The sequence below is a fragment of the Phascolarctos cinereus genome, unplaced genomic scaffold (assembly GCF_003287225.1).
Source record: "Phascolarctos cinereus isolate Bilbo 61053 unplaced genomic scaffold, phaCin_HiC Scaffold_1;HRSCAF=81, whole genome shotgun sequence".
Taxonomy (NCBI): Eukaryota; Metazoa; Chordata; class Mammalia; order Diprotodontia; family Phascolarctidae; genus Phascolarctos; species Phascolarctos cinereus.
In genome coordinates, this window is record NW_027555514.1 from 49589057 (window position 1) to 49608198 (window position 19142).

At 37.3% G+C, this 19142-nt stretch overlaps 1 protein-coding gene across 2 annotated transcripts in view; it reads right to left on the reverse strand.

Annotated features, from left to right (window-relative positions):
* The window catches only part of CFAP69 (cilia and flagella associated protein 69), a 72133-nt gene that overhangs the window by 15355 nt on the left and 37636 nt on the right, over positions 1 to 19142 (reverse strand). The window contains exons 12-20 of one of the 2 annotated variants that reach the window (XM_020987446.2): positions 18542 to 18758; positions 16980 to 17144; positions 14064 to 14176; positions 13187 to 13305; positions 11693 to 11774; positions 10594 to 10786; positions 6681 to 6818; positions 3022 to 3098; positions 105 to 302 (exon numbers count right to left, since the gene is read on the reverse strand). In XM_020987446.2, coding sequence (XP_020843105.1) covers positions 105 to 302; positions 3022 to 3098; positions 6681 to 6818; positions 10594 to 10786; positions 11693 to 11774; positions 13187 to 13305; positions 14064 to 14176; positions 16980 to 17144; positions 18542 to 18758 — 1302 coding nt within the window. The other variant, XM_020987449.2, reaches the window with a different exon arrangement.

A 19142-nucleotide genomic window follows, 5' to 3' on the forward strand; every position in this document is an offset into this window, starting at 1 on the left:
ACCTTAAAACCTAAGAGATGACTTAGAAAAAAGTAAGAAAAGAGAATCTTCTTATACATCTTAAATAAAGCAGCTCTATATTACCCACATCCTTTCTAGCTCACCTTTATATATGCTTTCTGTTCACTGTGCATGTCTTGGTTCCGCTGGCTTTCAACCATCTCGTTCTGTAGTGCAGCCACCATTTTCCCAATGTTTTCTGATGCTACCATAACAGCTTCCAGTATTTCTTTATCGGCACTGATGGGTCTGAATCGTTCAGCTTTTACTTCTTCATTTATTTCATTCCAAATTTCTCCAGTCTTTTATAAGAAATTAAACCTTATGATGAGTACAAATAAATGTTGGATTTTATCCCATTTGATTCCAGTCTTTGTTAGGGAATCGACTCCTCAGCAGTACTACGTTCTTAGTCAGATTTTCTTCTATTACCTCTTGGGAACGTTAAGTACTTTTTATGGCAGTTATGGGTTAAGAGGAATATATTTGCAACAGAAGGGGATGCTACATATTAAACAGTTTGCATAAGGTCAAGTGAATAAGCCAATTTAACCACAGCCACATAACTCTTACTCCAATGTTTCTGCCATTGTCTTCTGGTTCGTGACCCCACTGTTTTCCAGTCATAGTAGCAACGAAACATTGACTTGGCTTCTGTTACCTTGCTTCTACTTCCCAAGTCACAGGTGAGACCAGGACCTTAAAATGACCATTAGAGGGTGCTCAGCACTTGCTTCCTTCTGTGCTATGGAGAAATGTGCTTGTGCTGGGTGGGAGAGTAAATGGTTCATAAAAAGGTTTAAATCCCTTACATTGCACTTGTTGAGTATTAGGAAATTTCCTTAAATTAAGATAAAGTCACATTAATTCAGGAAAGAAATCTAATTTTAATTTTTCTAAAATTGATGGGGAATGGATAGGGAAGAAGCTGCTTAGATTTGCCTAGGAAAGAAATAGAATATTTACAGGAACTAAACAACTTTCTAGTACCTTAGGGGTACTTACTTTACAAAAACTACATAGTAAGAAAGGGGAAAAAATAAGGAAGAGAAGGCAAAGTTTCTAGTTGGTGCTCTGAAGTGATAGTAAAATAACGAAATATATTATTTTTATCTATTCATAAAATAATGAATGCATAATTGTAGAAAACTTTTTAGAGCTTAATTCCAACTACTGACTGATTAAAAGCATTAAAAAGAAAAAAAAACACCCAAGTACAGGGATATATGACCAAAAGCCACTTTTCAACATATATGTTAAAAGATTAGAACAAACAGTTCCCAAAAGAAAAACTGTGAACTAATAACAGTCACTTGAAAGAATGCTCTAAATCACTACCTGTCACTAAACAAAATCATGCCCCATTTCTCCTCCTCCTTTTTTTCCCCCTCCTGCTCCAAATCCAAATAGGTGTGGTGGATAGAGTGCCAAACCTGGAGTCAGGAAGACCCGAGTTCAAATTTGGTCTCAGACACTTGCTGTGTGACCCTGGGCAAGTCACTCAATCCTGTTTGCCTCAGTTTCCTCATCTGCAAAATGAGCTGGAGAAGGAAATGGCAAACCACTCCAATATTCTGCCAAGAAAATCCCAAATGGGGTCATGAAGAGTTAGACATGACTGAAAATGACTGAATAACAAACAACACTGAGGATGCACCTCACACCCTGCAGATTGGCAAAGATGACAAAAGATGGGAATAATCAATGTTGGAGGGGTTGAGGGAAGACAAGAACCACATACAGTATTTTATTATTAGAGCTGTCAATCAGGACAACCATGTCAGAAATAAACCTGGGAATTATTTGAAATTGGAATCAAATAAAGTGACTAAAAGATATATACTCTTTGACCTAACTATTCCATATTTTGGTTGTTGTTCGGTCATTTCAATTGTGTCCAATTCTTCATGACCCCATTTAGGGTCTTCTTGGCAGAGATACTAGAGTGCTTTGTCATTTCCTGCTCCAGCTCATTTTACAGATGAGGAACTGAGGCTAACTGGGAGAAGTGATTTGCCCGGGGTCACGTGGCTAGTAAGCAACTGAGGCCAGATTTGAACTCAGGAAGATGAGTCTTTCTAACTCCAGGCCTGGCACTCTATCCACTGTGCCATATACCTGCCTCTAAATATTCCATCACTAGTCTTATACCCCAGGGTGGCCACTGACAACAGCAAAGTCCCCATGGATATACCAAAATATTTGGAGCCACATTTTTTTGTGATAGCAAAGAATTGGAAACAGATGCCCAGCAATTAGGGAATGGCTAAACAAACTGCGGTATATGAATGTAAGGAGATATCACTATGCTGTAAGAAATAATGACAGTGATGAACACAGAAAAGCATAGAAAGATCTCTATGAACGGACCCAGTGTAATGTAAGCAGAACCAAGAAAACAATATATTCAAGGACTACAACAACAGAAACAGTAAGAACCACCAGAAAAAAAAAAGCCCAAAGTGAACATTGCAAAATTACTCATAACAAGCCAGCCTGGCTTGGAAGAAGGGGTAGCAAGTCCGTAAGTGCTACAAACTGCAAACATTCAGACTTCTCTGACGTACTGATCAGACAGGCTGACTTGTTCCCTCTTTGTTCTCTTTTATTTTCATCATTAAAAACATTACTTGTTTTATGAGATGGCTCTCTGGGAGGGGTGGGGAGGGATATTTTAGGAAATTATGGTGATATAAAAAACCCAGCATATCAATAAAAAACTAATTAAAAAAACTTAACTAAGCCCAGTCTATAATTGTTATTTGACTTTTTATATGTTAATTCTCTACATCCTTACGTAAACCATTAATCTGAATGAAAAAGAACTAAGGTTGTCCTGTGAAGAGGATGTAAATAAGTATAGATGTACTTCTATAACAATATCAAATATTTTATGGAAGCTAATAATTATGTGGTGCACCCACATTGCCAGCACCTAGCACTCACAGCTACCAGTAGGTTTCTTATAGTGTTGGTTTTTATGCAGCATATCAATTGAGGATCATTTAAGAGGATACTCACTTTAAAATCAAGATATCTATGTATGATACAGAGTGTGACAAAATCTTCAGCGGACAAGCCTGGTAGATTTTCAAAATCTAAATGAAGTGTATAAAACAAGAATTACTTTAATAGCATGAGAGACATTAGAAAATACATACTTTTCACTGAAATTAATGCTAGTAGCTAGCCACTTTTGGCCTCAACTCAATATAACACCTCACTTCTGTGACTGATTGCTTTCTGCCCATGAATCTATGCTGATTAACTACCCATAATTCCTTATTATACAGTGGCTGTGGAGAGAAGTGTTCCTTCTGCTCAGTGGTTCAATTTTGAAAATAAGAGAATATTTCTGGGCTATTTTAGAAAAGGAAGAGGGTATAATGGCTTTGCTGCAGCCTCCCAGTACAAAAAAGACTTTGTTGACCCATATATTAGTTAGTTCAAGACTCTAGGAGTGCTGACTTTGGGATCAGAAAAGCTGGATTGGAATAGCTGTTCTGTAACTTAATACCTGTGTGACCCTAGGGCTCTTACTTAGCCACTCTGGGTCTCAGCTTCTTCATAGAAAAAATGAAGGAGTTGGATCAGATGACCTCTCATGTTCCTTCCATCTCTAAGTTCATACACTTAGTCCATGACTGTGATTCCAAACAGGACTAACAAGCTCCGTAGGAATCTTCAGTGGCATGGTACTACTATTCCCTATTATTATGACTGCTAAGTTGATCCTCACTATTATTTTTTCAGGATTGAAAAATTCTCCCTAATAGAATGGGAGATCCTTGAGCCTATTCTGGGGAATTCCCCCACAGAAGAAGGCTGCCCCAGTTTGGCTTCTGTAACTCAATACAATGAATTAAATGTGCATCATTGATTTATTCACATATTCACAATGGATTAGAATATCGAGGTTAGAGAAACAATGGTGAAGGTAAAGAGCCTATTTCATAGATATTGTAGAATGGGAGTAAAGATAAGAAGAGGATGTGAGAAATAAACTTGACATCTAGGAGAGAGAGTAACATTGTAAGCAGCAGGTGTACCCAGGCAGGCTCAGGGAAGAGTCCTTTCTCCCTTATCCTGTTCCCTGAAAAAAAAAGATGAATCAGAAATCCTACCATAAGGAGACAGATTTGATCTCCTATATATCACTGAGACTCGGGATGAGACTCATGCTTCTCACAAGACTTGGAAAACATCCTGTTTATTTAAAAAAAGCAAAACCGTTCCCAGTTGTGATAGGATAAAGTATTCTAGATTAAGAAGAAACCTTGGTGTAGTTTCTCCTCCACTGTTTGCTAAGGGCATGTGTGACTAGCTGGTCCCTTGGTTCTCATGTATGGGGGGCTGTGCAAAGAGGATGGCCCCCGAGCCAGGAGTTGCCCACTCAGAGGAATGTTAGGAACCAGAGGGGACAAGCATGGTAAAAATCAGTGGGAGGAAAACAAGAAACAGTACTGTGTGGAGAGTAAAACACAGATCACCTGCACAAAAAAGAGGAGCTAAATGAAGAGTTTGGGAAGGAGACCACAGTCCTGGCACAGAGATTTATAGAGTTGTGAGGTGGCCTTCAAGTGTCTGGACATCTGCTGAAGCTTCCTTGCTGCCAAAGGCAAAACAGCTAACAATTTTCTGAACTAGCCTTACTGTTAGTTTCTTTCCTTTTTCTTTTTTAATATGACCCCCCCACCCCCGGTCATTGACATACCCTAGTTTGGGCCCTCATTTTTATTTATTTATTTTTATTTTTGGTGAGGCCATTGGGGTTAAGTGACTTGCCCAGGGTCACACAGCTGGTAAGTGTTATGTGTCTGAGGCTGTATTTGAACTCAGGTCCTCCTGACTCTGAGGCCAGAGCTCTATTCACTGCACCACCTAGCCGCCCCCTTACTGTCAGTTTCAAAAGGTGCAGGAACCAAGAAGGAGAAATTCTATTCTGGATCTGGTTTTCCAACAAGGAGGAACTATTGCTGGGATGAGAACAGTGGTTAACTTTGGGGGGCAGAGACCACTGTACATTACAATTTGCTATAGAGATGAAAAAGAAACTCAAGAAGAGTTTGGCAGGCATTTTAGATTTTGGGAGAGCAAATTTCAAAGGGTTCAGAGAAAAGACAGGTAGAATTCCACAGATAAAAAGTCTATAGAGAAAGTTAGCCCAGGAAGCTCTCATAACTGAAAATCCCAAGAAGCAAGGAGAAACAATTCTGATGAGAAGGAAAAGGGAGAGTTGTCTAAAGAGACCATTACGGATGGTCCACACAAGTGGGCCACTCACTCAGAAATTTAGATCTAAAAAAATGTACAGAAGATGGAAACAATGATAAGCATGGCATGGTCCTGTAAGCATAGTGACAAAAGTGTTAAAGCTCATAATTATCTGAAGCTGGTGAAGAAAAGGAGGGGAGAACAAAAAAGTGGTTGTGGTGGTGGTGGTGCAATTTTCTCATAGGAATGGAAGAAGATAATGAATAACCCTGCTGATCTGGGTAGATGGAATAGTTACACAAACTGACGTTAGAAAGAAGGCAGAGCTGTTCCACTCTAACTTTACTTCTGTTTTCTCTACCAAGGAGGATGATGTTTGAACTGGCAAGGTCCAAAACGGCTAAAATAGAGTTGATATCCAAGATAAGCGAGAAAAAAGTAAAAGGGAACCTAGATGCTCTTGACAAATTCAAGTCACCTCGCACAGATGTATCCTAGACTACTGAAAGAAGTGGCAGGTGTTTGCTGATCTATTATTAGTAATCTTTGAAGGGGGGGGGAGAGAGAGAGAGAGAAAGACAGACAGACAGACAGACAGACTCCAGGAATGGAGAAGGGCAAATATGCTGAATTTCATAAAAGGGAAGAGAAAATGGAGTTACAAACTATATGTTAGTGAGCCTGATTTTGGTTCCTGGCAAAATTTTAACGGGTATCACTAAACGAATGGTTAACAAACATCTAGAAAAGGAAGCAATGATCACAAAACAAACCTGTAAAACTTTGAAGAAAAGCAGATCTACAGAATAATCTCATTTTTCTTTATTTTAACCATATTTGGCAGATTGACACAGTGAAGAATGTTGCAGACAGTATTATCAAAGCATGTGACAATATCTCAAAAGCTGCTCACTGGAAAAGAGGCAGAGATGTGGGCTAGATGACAGTATGATTAGATAGAAGGGGATGGGATGGAAAAGCACTTAACAAAAACTTACAATTTTCCAAGCACTGTGCTAAGGGTAAAGTGAAACAGTCCTTGCTTTCAAAGAGTTTGCATTCTAATTGGGGGAGATAAATCAGAATAGATGGAAATTAGTTGGGAGGGCCACATTCACCCCAACAGGAACTTAAAGGGGCCTAGGCTTATAACTGTTGGGTGAGATCTTGGTGGGATGTGAGTAGGAGGTAGGAGAATGGAGAGAGGGAAAGGAGGAAGAAAGAGAAAAGGGAGAAAGAAAGAGACAGAAAGAGAGAGACAGACAGACAGAAACAGAGACATATAGAAGCAAAAGTAAGTGATTACACAAATGTGAGGAACCATGTAGCTGTGCGGATGGCAGTAGACAGAGGCAAAGGTAGAACAGTAACAAGTTACTGGGCCAAGATATGAGTTCCAAGGATTGTGATCTTATGCAATGTCTTTCATCACTTGGTCATTTCAATAAGTCTGGCTAACTTCTTACCTAGTTTGCCTAATACAGCATAAATTTTTGCTCTGATATTCTCAGAGACCTCCATGATTGAAGTAGTAGGACAGCTGGCAGGCATTGGAATGACTTTTTGGTCTTCTTGAAACTTAGTAATTAGAGGTTTCTTTGCATCTAATTGTTGAAATAATGGAAAATAAAACAAGAGAAAGAGTTATAGTTATTAGAGTAATTATCTTCTTTTTTATGAAATGTATTAACAGATTAATAATATACACCATGAAGAAAAGAAAATTTTAAATCTATATTCTTGGTTTTTTTTCATTCAGGAGAAAATCTGAGAATTTTCATTTTCATTCTTTAAAACATGAAATTGATTTCAAAATCATTTTATTTAAAAGGCCTCTTCTATAGAACTATCCATTCTAATTTTGATACTTATTAAATAATGTCAGGTTAAGAATGATATCTCTTCCTTTGTTTATTGTGTGCTATAATAATAAATGAAAATTATTTTATGATTCAATAATGAGCACTAATAAAGTTAACTAACTTGCTATTTTTAAAATTTATTTTGATTTATCAACAATCACTTCCATATGCTTTTGAGTTGAAAATTTTTCTCCCCCTTCCTCCCCCCCACCCTCCCCAAGACGGCTCACAATCTGATATAGGCTTTACATTTACATACCCATTAAACATATTTTCACATTAGTGAAGTTGTAAGTAAAAATTAAAACCTATAGGAGGAACCATCAGAAAGATGAAACAAAACTCAACAGAAGGTAAAAATAAGTGATAGCGATTCGACTTCCATAGTTCTTTCTTTGGATGTGGACAGCATTTTCCATCCCGAGGCCTCTGGAGATGTCTTAGATCCTCGTAATGCTGAGAAGGATTCAGTTTAACAATCTTAGTCATTGCATAACGTGGCTGTTGTTGTGTACAAAGTCCTCTTGGTTCTGCTCACTTCACTCAGCATCAGACCATATAAGTCTTTCCAGGTTTTTCTGAAGTCAGCCTGTTCATCATTTCTTATAGCACAATAGTATTCCATTACATTCATATACCACAACTTGCTCAGCCATTCCCCAATTGATGGGCATCCTCTCAATTTCCAATTCTTTGCCACCACAAAAAGAGCTGCTATGAATATTTTTGTACATGTGGGTCCTTTTCCCATTTGTTTGATCTCTTTGGGATATAGCCCTAGAAGTGCTATTGCTGGATCAAAGGGTATGCACATTTTTGTAGCCCTTTGGGCATAGTTCCAAATTGTTCTCCAAAATGGTTGGATCATTTCACAACTCCACCAACAATGTATTAGTGTTCCAATTTTCCCACATCTTCTCCAACATTTATCATTTTCCTGTTTTGTCATGTTGGCCAATCTGATAGGTGTGATGTGGTACCTCAGAGTTGTTTTGATTTGCATTTCTCTAATCAATAACGATTTAGAGCATTTTTTCATATGACTATAGATGGCTTTAATTTCTTCATCTGAGAACTGTCTGTTCATATCCTTTGACCATTTATCAATTGGGGAATGGCTTGTGTTCTTATAAATTTGTCTTAATTCTCTACATATTTTAGAAATGAGGCCTTTATCAGAAGACTGGTTGTAAAAATTCTTTCCCAATTTTCTACCTTCCTTCTAATCTTAGTTGCATTGGCTTTGTTTGTGCAAAAACTTTTCAATTTAATGTAATCAAAATGATCCATTTTGCTTTTCATAATGTTCTCTATCTCCTGTTTGGTCATGAATTCTTCTGTTCTCCATAGATCTGATAGGTAAACTATTCCTTGTTCTCCCAGTTTACTTATGGTATCAGCCTTTATATCTAAGTCATGAACCATTTTGACTTTATTTTGGTATATGGTGTGAGATTTGGGTCTATGCCTAGTTTCTGCCATATTCTTTTCCAGTTTTCCCAGCAGTTTTTTTCAAAGAGTGGGTTCTTATCCCAGAAGCTGGGGTCTTTGGGTTTATCAAATAATAGATTACTATAGTCATTGACTACTGTGTCTTGTATATTTAACCTATTCCACTGATCCACCTCCCTATTTCTTAGCCAGTACCAAGCAGTTTTGATGACTGCTGCTTTATAATACAATTTAAGATCTGGAATTGCTAGGCCACCTTCCCCTGCATTTCTTTTCATTAGTTCCTTTGATATTCTGGACCTTTTTTTTTTCCAAATTAATCTTGTTATTATTTTTTCTAACTCTATAAAATAGTTTTTTGGTAGTTTGATTGGTATGGCACTGAATAAGTAAATTAGCTTAGGTAGGATTGTCATTTTATTATATTAGCTCGGCCTACCCATGAGCAACTGATGTTTTTCCAAGTATTTAAATCTGATTTTATTTGTGCGAAAAATGTTTTGTAATTGTGTTCATAGAGTTCCTGGGTTTGTTTCGGGAGGTAGACTCCTAAATATTTTATAATGTCTACAGTAAGTTTAAATGGGATTTCTCTTTCTATCTCTTGCTGTTGGGCTTTGGACTAACTTGCTATTTTAAGAGGAGGAACTCAAAAGTTTGTTAAAGGGAAATAATTTCCACTTAAAAATGAATAAGCAGAGTAATTAGGGTTTAAACAAAAGTACAATAAGAATAATCCTCCAATTGTTAGAAAGTGTTTCTTCCATTAGGTTGGAATTTACTGCTGTGTAGCTTTCACTCAGTGCTCCCAAATCTCTTCTCCAATTCCAGGCCAAGAAAGTTTACTCTCTTTCCCCATTGGCAGCCCTTCATACTTTGAAGATGGCTGTCATCTCCTTCCCATGTTTTTTTTTTCTCTCTCTAAACATCCCCAGTTCCTTCCACAGATCCCTAAAAACAGCCCCTAGTCCTGTATTACCTCAGGACCCCTGGTCCTTACCACCTACCCAACACTGAACCCGCTGGGTTTCTGGGCCTTTCCATCTGCCCTGTAGCTGAACTCTCTGTTTTGTGTTGTCCACCCCATTCAAATGTGAGCTTCTTGAGAACAAGGGATTCTCCAGATTTTTATTTTTGTATTTCCAGTACTTAGCACAGCCAGCAGGGAACACAGTAAGCAGTTGATGGGTACCTTCTCACCCATCTGTCCATTAATTCCTGTCACTATCTACGCTGTCCCTCCTTGGGTGAATTCACACTTTGCAAAGCAAACTATACTTTGCCCCCATATCTCAAATCCCACAAATCCCACATTAATAAAGTACAGATTAGTGACATGTAATATTGATAAAATTCATTAATGATATCTCACTATATATGTAAATTTTTGCTACAGCTGTATCCCAAAGACATAAAAAAAGGAAAATAACCTATTTGTGCAAAAATGTTTATAGCAGCTCTTTTTGTGGTAGCTAAGAATTGGAAATTGAGGGGATGCCCATCAATTGGGTAACGGCTGAACAAGCTGTGGTATTCAATTGTAATGGAATATGATTGTGCTATAAGAAAAGACAAGCAGGCTAATTTCTGAAAAACCTGGAAAGACTTACATGAACTGATGCATGGTGAAGTGAACAAAATCAGAAGAACACTGTACAGAGTAACAGTAATACTGTAGGATGAAGAACTATGAATGACTTAGCTATTCTTAGCAATACAATGATCTAAGACAATCCCAAAGGACTAATGATGAAGCATACTATCTGCCTCCAGAGAAGGAAATGATGTTATTTGAATACAGACTGAAGCATGCTGTTTTTCACTTTATTTCATTCTTTTTCTTTTGAGTCTTCTTGTACAAAATGACTAATTTGACTAAAACTAAATGTTTTACTTGATTGTACATACACAACCTATATCTGATTACTTACTGTCTCAGGGAGGGAGCATGGTGGGAAGGGACAGTACTTGGAACTCAAAACTTTTTAAAAATGTTAACAATTGTTTTAACACGTAATTGGGGAAAAATAAAATATGAATATTTTAAAAATGTGCTTATATTTACCAATTATCTTCCCATCTGTATCACGTTTTACTCCTAAGTCTTTTTCTTCTTCTCTCCACAACTTAATTAAGAGATTGGCAGCTGTCTGGTCTTTCTTCCCTCGCCAAGTGTTGACATGAACAGAGGTTTTGGGATTGTCACAGAATTCAACCATTATTCCAAGAATTAGATTACAGAAGTTTTTTTGGTTTAACTTTATAAAGAAAAAGAGAGAAGGAAAAAGTTGAAAGAAATTCAAAGAAATACTATCTTTAGAACCAAAGTGAAATGTTTCTGCATGTTTTTTCTAAATGATTTTCTTACAGATAGAAGAATCCAATTAAATAATATTTGGGAAAATCTGTTTAAATGGAAAGAAATCACGTATGTAGTGCAATGGGAAATATCTCTGAACATGTAAAAATTGGAGAGAACAAATCATAATTCAAATAAAGCTTTTGGACTGTCTCGCGTGGTTCTGGGCAAGGCATTTCACTTCTGGGATTTCAATTTTCTCGTCTCTAAAGTAAAAAAGGGTTGCATTAGGTGATCTCTAAGGTCCCTTCTACTTTTAAATCCTATGATCCTATGATAAATGTCACAGGAGCAAAAATTAGGTACTTTGACTATTGTTGGAATATACCTACCTACTGAAACTCTGTTCATTAGAAAACTTAAGACTATTAATTTGGTTTCTAAGTAGATTTTCTTACTGAGAAGAGATGACTAGCCAATGTGAAAATTCAATTGCCTTTGATGTATCTATAGATATATGTATGTACATATATGCATACCCCATGAATTATACTTTTTGAGAACATCTAGACACATTTTTCTGTTTTGTCTTTCTCACAGTTGGGAGGTACAATAGGTAGAGCCAGGTGTGCAGTCAGGAAGATCAGAGTACAAATCTGACCTCACACACTTACTATCTGGGATCCTGGGCAAATCACTTACCCTCCGTTTGCCGGATGGGGATAATAACAGTAACTACCTCCCAGGGCTGCTGTGAGGATCCAATGAGATAATTAGAAAGCCCTTAGCACAGTGCCTGACACACAGTAAGGACCATACGAATGTTAGTTATTGTTACTGGAATTATTATTGTTGTAATACTCACAGCTAGCAGATCCAAAAGCAGAAAAACACCTTCTTTCTCAAGAAAGTAGTCTTCTAAGGAATAACATCCCAAAATACAGCACCTAAAAAGACATGAGCATGATTTACGGCATATTTTGTTCATTTAATAGGCATTCCAAAAGAAATGTAAGTCATTCCCTTAAGCCAAAGAATTGTTGCTCTCAAGATACAAAAATAAAATTTGGATGCAGGTGATGCAAAGGGTGTTTTTAATTTATTAAAAATGACAAGTATATTTATCTTTTTAAAAATCAATATTTACCTTCTCAAGATATGTTAACCACAATGAATGTAGGCACATAAAGGGTGAACCCAGGCTCACTGTCACAGCTTATTGGAAAGAGAACATAATTATGTACCTATTAGTTTTTAAGAAAATGCTTGTCCTTGTTTCAAAAGGTTTTAAAAGAGATATTTTAGAGTGAATCCGTGGGCTAAGTACTTAGTCTGATAGAGTCAGGGACTTTTACATGCCACCAGGGAGTCAACTGGCAGGGAAGGGCACCCCACCTTTGTCAGCGGAGCTAACCTTTACCCCTAAGAGAGGACTGTAGAATCTATGCATTCTATATTAACAGGCCATAAGACATACTGTCCTTCATACAGAGGATGAAAACACTGTGTAAGCCACAAAGATGTGGTTTGTACTCTCTTCTAAATCTAATGGGAATCCTATGGAGACTCATTTCACCAACACGATATAACACTCACAAAGCCCAGTCCTGCTCAGAGCACTATGACAGGCACTAGGTTACAGCCAAAATTTAGGGGAACAAGAGTCTGCTGTCAAGGAACTCGTGCTCTCTCTTCTCTACAATGGAGGGACTGCTGGCAGGCCTGCCCCTTGCTCCTGGATGTTTGTGAATGAGTTCGGCACTCCTACAAACCACTGCTTACAGTGTATTTGAAAGGGTATGACGAGAACCAGTTTGCCACGTGCAGTTTACTGCCATGTAGCTCGTGTGAATTTACTACGCCGAAGAAAGAATCAAAAAGGAGAGGTGAAATCTTACATAATAAGTGTTAAGTCATTTTCTCCATCTAGAAAATGACTGTTTAGAGAAGTGATGGGTGAGGTTGTTTAAGAACAAAAATATCATCAAAATGTTTGAGAAACAGCACTTATGAAGAGAGGTTAAAGGAATTATTTTAGTCTGCTGAAGAGAAGATTGGTAATGGACTTAACAGACATCGAGTACATGAAGTATGAGTAATGCTAAATAGCTTGGTTTCTCTTGGGATGTGAGGGGGAGTTAGGCTAGATATGGAAAGAATTTTCTGAAACTAAGATCAAGAGAGACTAAAGTGCTTTACCACAGACATGAGGAAGAAGCTCTCGGTTCTTTGGGATTTAAAAAAAAAAAGCGGTAGAGTCATCTTTCTGGCATGGTTTAAATAGTGAAGAACTGACCAGGGATCATTTCCACCTCCATTATTCTACAGGACCAAGCCATAGTTACTGCAAAATACTTACCACAAGCAATCCAATGTACTGAAAAGAAGTCGGTTATGCCCTAATCCACTCTGAAACTTTTTAGGGTCCACTCTCATTAGATGAAGAATTATATCCACTCCTTCAGTTCCAAACATTTCCTATTTATGAAAGGTTTATTAAAATCACTTCTTGAAATTAACATATATTTTGTTCATTATTTTTCCTCATCCTGCTTTCCTACCCTCAACAAAATGTGGTTGAGAAAATAACACATTTTTAATGTTGATTTTTTTTTATTTGTACCTATTCCATCTTAGATATTATACTTAGTTCATTCAAATGAACAGCTTAAAGGGATGGGATTAAACTCCATGACAGTGTTTCTGGAATAAAACATTTAATTCCTGTTTGTCCCTGTTTCTTTCCCTCTCTTCCCATTACAGACAAAAGGCCTTATGACTATTCCTTGGCTGGGTACAACTGACTTCTAAGATTACAATTCTACAATCTCGGGAGGCTTTTTTGTTTTTATTTTTTAATAACTGTTAAATACAAATCTGATGACAGAAACAATCTTTGATCACTGAAACAGGGATTTTCTGTGGCACGGATTATCTGCTTGCCACAGGGCTGCTTCTCCCTGTACCACTCATTTTACAACCTGTCACCTTCTACTATTTTGTGCTTCCATGGTTTCTACTATTGTTGCTAACTGATTAAAACCGTATTTTTTATCTGAGAAAAAGACTTTCTGTCAGAGTTCTCTGCCCCTTTCATACACCAGACTTTGGGATTCAAACTTCTTCAGAAGCAAGAGTGAGCAAACTCCTGAATGACCTGTACTAATACTGACCTCCGTTATTTTAGATAATTAAGAGTCATATAACATAGTTTATTAATTCAGGTGAATACATACCTTCCTTTGATTATGATTTTCACAAATACAAGACAAGATAAGTAATATATCTGACTTAATTTCCAAAACAATGGCCTCTTCTTTAAGCTTGCTTACTGTGATTTTTAAGATTCCTAGTAGGATAAAATGTAAAAGGTTGAAACTTTTAGATGTTACTTGAATTAGCACAGAATTAACAACACTGTTACTTGATTAACACATTTCCTGAGACTGAAGCTCTTTTATATGATGCTATCCAAAGCAAAGAACAAAATGAACAATCCATCCTTTCTAAATCCTTTGAAGCAGAGCTGCTGACTTTGGGAGCTATGAAGCAACAGTACCTCAGTGCATAGTTTCTTTTTGTCTCTTCCAGTTGAAAGTTCTCCATAAAATGATTCCAACTCTTATCTCTGACTATTCCCTTACCCTGCTGGGGTCCAAGTAGTCCATTCATGGAATTATACAAATGAAAGGGACTTTGGGCTTCAGCTAGTACCACTTCTTCCTGAACAGGAATGCTTTCTATAAACTTCCAGGTAAGTAGTGATAGAGCATCTCTATGAAATTTTCCTGATGTAGCCCATTTAGATCAGGGCTCCTTAGTCAGATGAGACAAGACAGCTAGTGTGACTGAAAAGCAAGCAAGAGTTCAATCCCTTACTCCAAAGGAGTTCTAACCATCTCGTGTGGTTAGCTTCATCTGACCTTATTGTTGGCGTATTCAAAAGTGGCTGGAACTTGCTTCCCTTAGAGGGAAGGAGCCAGTTCCCTTTGTTTGCCTCAGGATAAAACTGCACAGTTTAATCTGAAACTAACTCACATAAGGAGGAAGACATTCCCCTCCTAAGTCATCCCATTACACTTCTGGATAGTCCTAATTGTTGGGGAATTCTTTCTTCTGTCCAATCCACATCAGCAGCTTTTGCCCTCCACCCCTAGCTCTGTCCTCTGGAATGAGCAAAATGATTCTGACTCTGTCTCCAGCACATGTGAATGCAGCTTTCTCTCTTCCAGGCTAAACATTTCCAGTAGTTACTTAATAAAAAGTTGGTGACTGAGTTACTAATTGAACTGATCCTCACGCAGCAGGGGTTCAGCCTCACCAGTCAATACCTGTTGTTCTCTTTGCTCTAACTCAGGGATTCTTCAATCTTTTTGTGTTTGTATGGACCCCTTCTGGCAGGCTGGTCAAGCCTGTGGACCTCTTTTCAGAATAATGTTTTTAAATGCATAAAATAAATTATAGGAACACAAGTGAGACCAATTATATTAAGAAAGTTAGCAAAATATTTTAAAAAATAGTTCATGAATCCCAGATTAAAAACACTTGCTCTAGCTTATCAACAATATCCTTCCTACAATGTGCTCCTCAGAAGTGAAAACAGTACTTTAAATATAATCGGACATGGTCAAGGTAGAATTGGACTTCGATCTCCCATATTTTGAACTCTCTGTTTAAAAAAATGAGCATTTTGGGGGCTGCCACATCACAGGATTGACTCACATTGAAGTTAACATTTATTAAGTTAGTTTTTTCTCCCAACTTGAATTGTGAGGCAATGTGAGTCAGCAGAATGAGAGAAATATTTAACAACCAATGATTTGCGGAGATCCAGAGTTCTCCCCCTTTTTCTAAAGTCCTCTTTTTTTTTTTGCTTTTGTTTTTTCAATGGTTACCAAAATGAGATTTATTTAGTTATAACAGGAGAAAGATATTAAACAAGGATAAGCAATGAGAATACTCCAACTTGATTCAGCTGAGCAATGCTACCTTGCCTGAGTTTCCAGTCATGGTCTGCCAAACATCAGAGAGAGTAGATGGAGTGCCTGCCTTGGGGTTGTTTTATACTCAGGTGATATGCAGATGTTGTTAACAGCCTCTGCCTGTAGTCTCTGGAGCCAGTGAAGGCTGGAGGACAGTCTCAGTAACCTTTTTTTTTTTTTAATGGCTCTTCTCAAGTTTATTACATAGATGAGTTACCCTAGTCCAAATTAAACAGCAGATCCTAGTAGTTACATTATACAAGCTGAGGTTTTTAAACTTGTGACTTAAAGTACTCATTTCATGGCTCAGCCTCTGAAAGACAGGACTGATGATAGCGGATAGGATTAACATTCTCCTTAATCTAGGTATAGCTACCCCACTCAGTCCTACAAGGAATTTAATCTAAGGCCCATTGTGTTCTACTCAGGCCTGGGTGGGGGATATAGAGTCTTTGTCTAGATTTCCCCAAGGCTGATTTGGAAGTAAATGACATGATCACAGTTACAAATCTTAAGTCAGAACATGGTGTCCAAAACAGAACAAGTAATAGGTTAAACAAACAATCCAGGGACACTCTAATAGAGACGTTGACTCATACTGACATTAATCCATTAATTGTCATTCTTGGGTACATTTAATCTGTTCTGGATTCACCTAATGCTAACAGTCTAACTATCTGGGATGCCCTATGTCTCAAGAAAACATACATTTTTTCAATTAGTAAAAAAAAAAATCTAAATAGCATAGTTAGAGGTGGCAGTCATATTGTTAGAAAAATGGGACTTAACTAGAGTAGACACTAAAAATATCAACAAACAAATGAGATAAAGGAACCTAAATTTATATATATATATATATATATATATATATATATACACATATACATAGATATATAAATATATTATGACTTGAAATAATTTAGAAGACTGAGAGTTATCAGCTTCTATAACCTAGTATAGTCAATAGTTACCTATTATTCCTGAAGAAATACCAAATATTGCAAAAACTGTACAAGTTTTCTAGCTATCAAAGCAAAAATATCAGATGGATATATATGTGTGTAGGAAAAAAATATGTTTGTGTGTGTATGGGTGTATGTATACATATACATATATAGCAGTATGCATGGTACTACATTTTAAAAAATAATCTTCACTATTATACCTTACCTATCAGTTGCTTAATTGCTCCATGACTGCAGAGATCCTGGTTTACGGTATCGTTACCAAGGGAGACCATGGCTCTCAAAAGCCTCACAGTATAGCGCATCTGTGCAAATTTGTTGCCACGGCCACCTGTGCCATGGAAACTGTTACCTTGACTAAAGAAGGTCTCTGAGAAGACATAAAAAACAGAAATTTTATTTTGTTATATATCATGCGTTCTCTGAAAAGCTGTTATTGGAAAGAAGCTGTGTGTTTAAAAATTAAAAAAAATTAAATTAAATTAAAAAAAAACCCTAAAAATCAATACTTTAAGCATAGAGAATTTTATAATGCCAGTGATTTCCAAATTGAAGAGTGCACGGAATTTTAATGAGATTTCGTTAGGCAGCCTAGCAGCATAGTAACCAGCAGCCTATAAATGGAAACAGACTGTGATTTGACTGCTTTCAATTTCAATGCTTATGGCCTGTCATTTCATCACTGGGAGGCACCCACGCAGAGGACAATGGCTTAACCATAGGATCATAGATTTGGTGCTAGAATGAACTAGGACATTAACCCCCACCTCCCCCACTTTACAGAAAAGGAAACTGAGGCCCAGAGGGATTGAGTGATTTGCCCAAGAAAGGCAGTAAGTGGCAGAGCTAGGATTTGAACCCAGGTCCTTTGATTCCAGATCCCACATTCCATCTACTTGCAGCTTATCACCATGGTGGATAAAAAAGTATTAACTTCTCTAGGAAGGGCCTTGAACGGCTGACACATTACCTGGTCTATGCTTAAAGCCTTTCTGGCTGGCTGGCGTCTGGGAGGACATATGCTCTACTAACATGAGCACTAGAGATGCAAAGGTCACCTCCCTTCACGTCAATATGAAGAATCAAGGTAAGCCCTGAGTCCTCAATGAGAAGAATCTCACTTGTAAAACCACACTGGCCCAAAGAAAAAGGTCAGTACAAGTCTAGAATACATGTAGATGTCTTCAGTTCACCAGGCCATAATTTAGAACAATAGCCAGTACCTAGTATTGTTTCTGGATAAGGTGTGATACGATAATTAAATTAGATGATATGTTTAATATTTAAAAATGATTGAGCTATTATTGCAAACTTTAATTCACTTGTACCACCTGCAGTTATGGCCCAATATTTGTCAATCTCTGGTCCAATCTGAATCATTTAAAAAGATTTTTAAAAAGATAAAGCCAAAGGAAAACAAACTGGTTGTTTGCCCACTAAAGAGATAGTGTGGTAGTATGGGAAAAGCACTGACCTGCCCATTAAGGGCCCTGGATTCTAGTTCCAGATGGGTCACTAACTTGCTATGTGACACAGAGTAACTGACTTCATCTGTCTCTGGGTCTCAGGATCCTCATCTTTAAAGGTGGGAAGCTTGCACTAGAGACCTGGAAACTATTCCCAGCTCTAAGCTGATATATTATCTATAGTCAACAATGCATTCGTTTGATCAAACCTCTTCCATTTTCTATCTTGCACGTGAGAAGGTCAGTCCTATGCTCTCTATTAGAACATCAAACCACAGTAGGCTTTTCAAAGTCCACTCACCTTCATTTACACACCATTCTAAAAACATCAGAATCCGAGCATTTCCATTGCAAGCCAGGTAATCATCTATCAACAAAGGGGCCACCGATGCTAAGGTCGCAATTGCGTGGAGCTGTAATTCTTCATGCTGAGCTGCAGACCATTCAATCACTTTGTGTCTTTCAGTTTTTTTAACATAGGTAAACAAAGCTTCCACTGTTTTGCCTTCAATTAATATCTACAATTAAAAAAAAGTGAGGTACATGTAAGTTTAAAGGCATTATCTTTGGAGAAAGATTAACCTTTTTTCTTTCATCTTCCCATTAATTTTTATTTGTGTTTTTTGAGAAGACTGTTTACAAAAACCTCCAGGTATAGCTATGCAAAGTAAATTGACTACAAACCATTTAGTTTGTCCTGAAATGAAAACAGTACCTAATAAACAAATATCAAAGAGATTTTGGTACAGTCTGTCCCCATACATTAGGTCTATCCTTTAATAACAAATCAATAGGAAGAAGAAATTCCAGGGAATCAAATAAATATTTATCAAAATGAATAACCAACCTAAGAACTTTTCTGGTACTGTGTGCTCTGAACAAATTATGAAAATCATAGCACT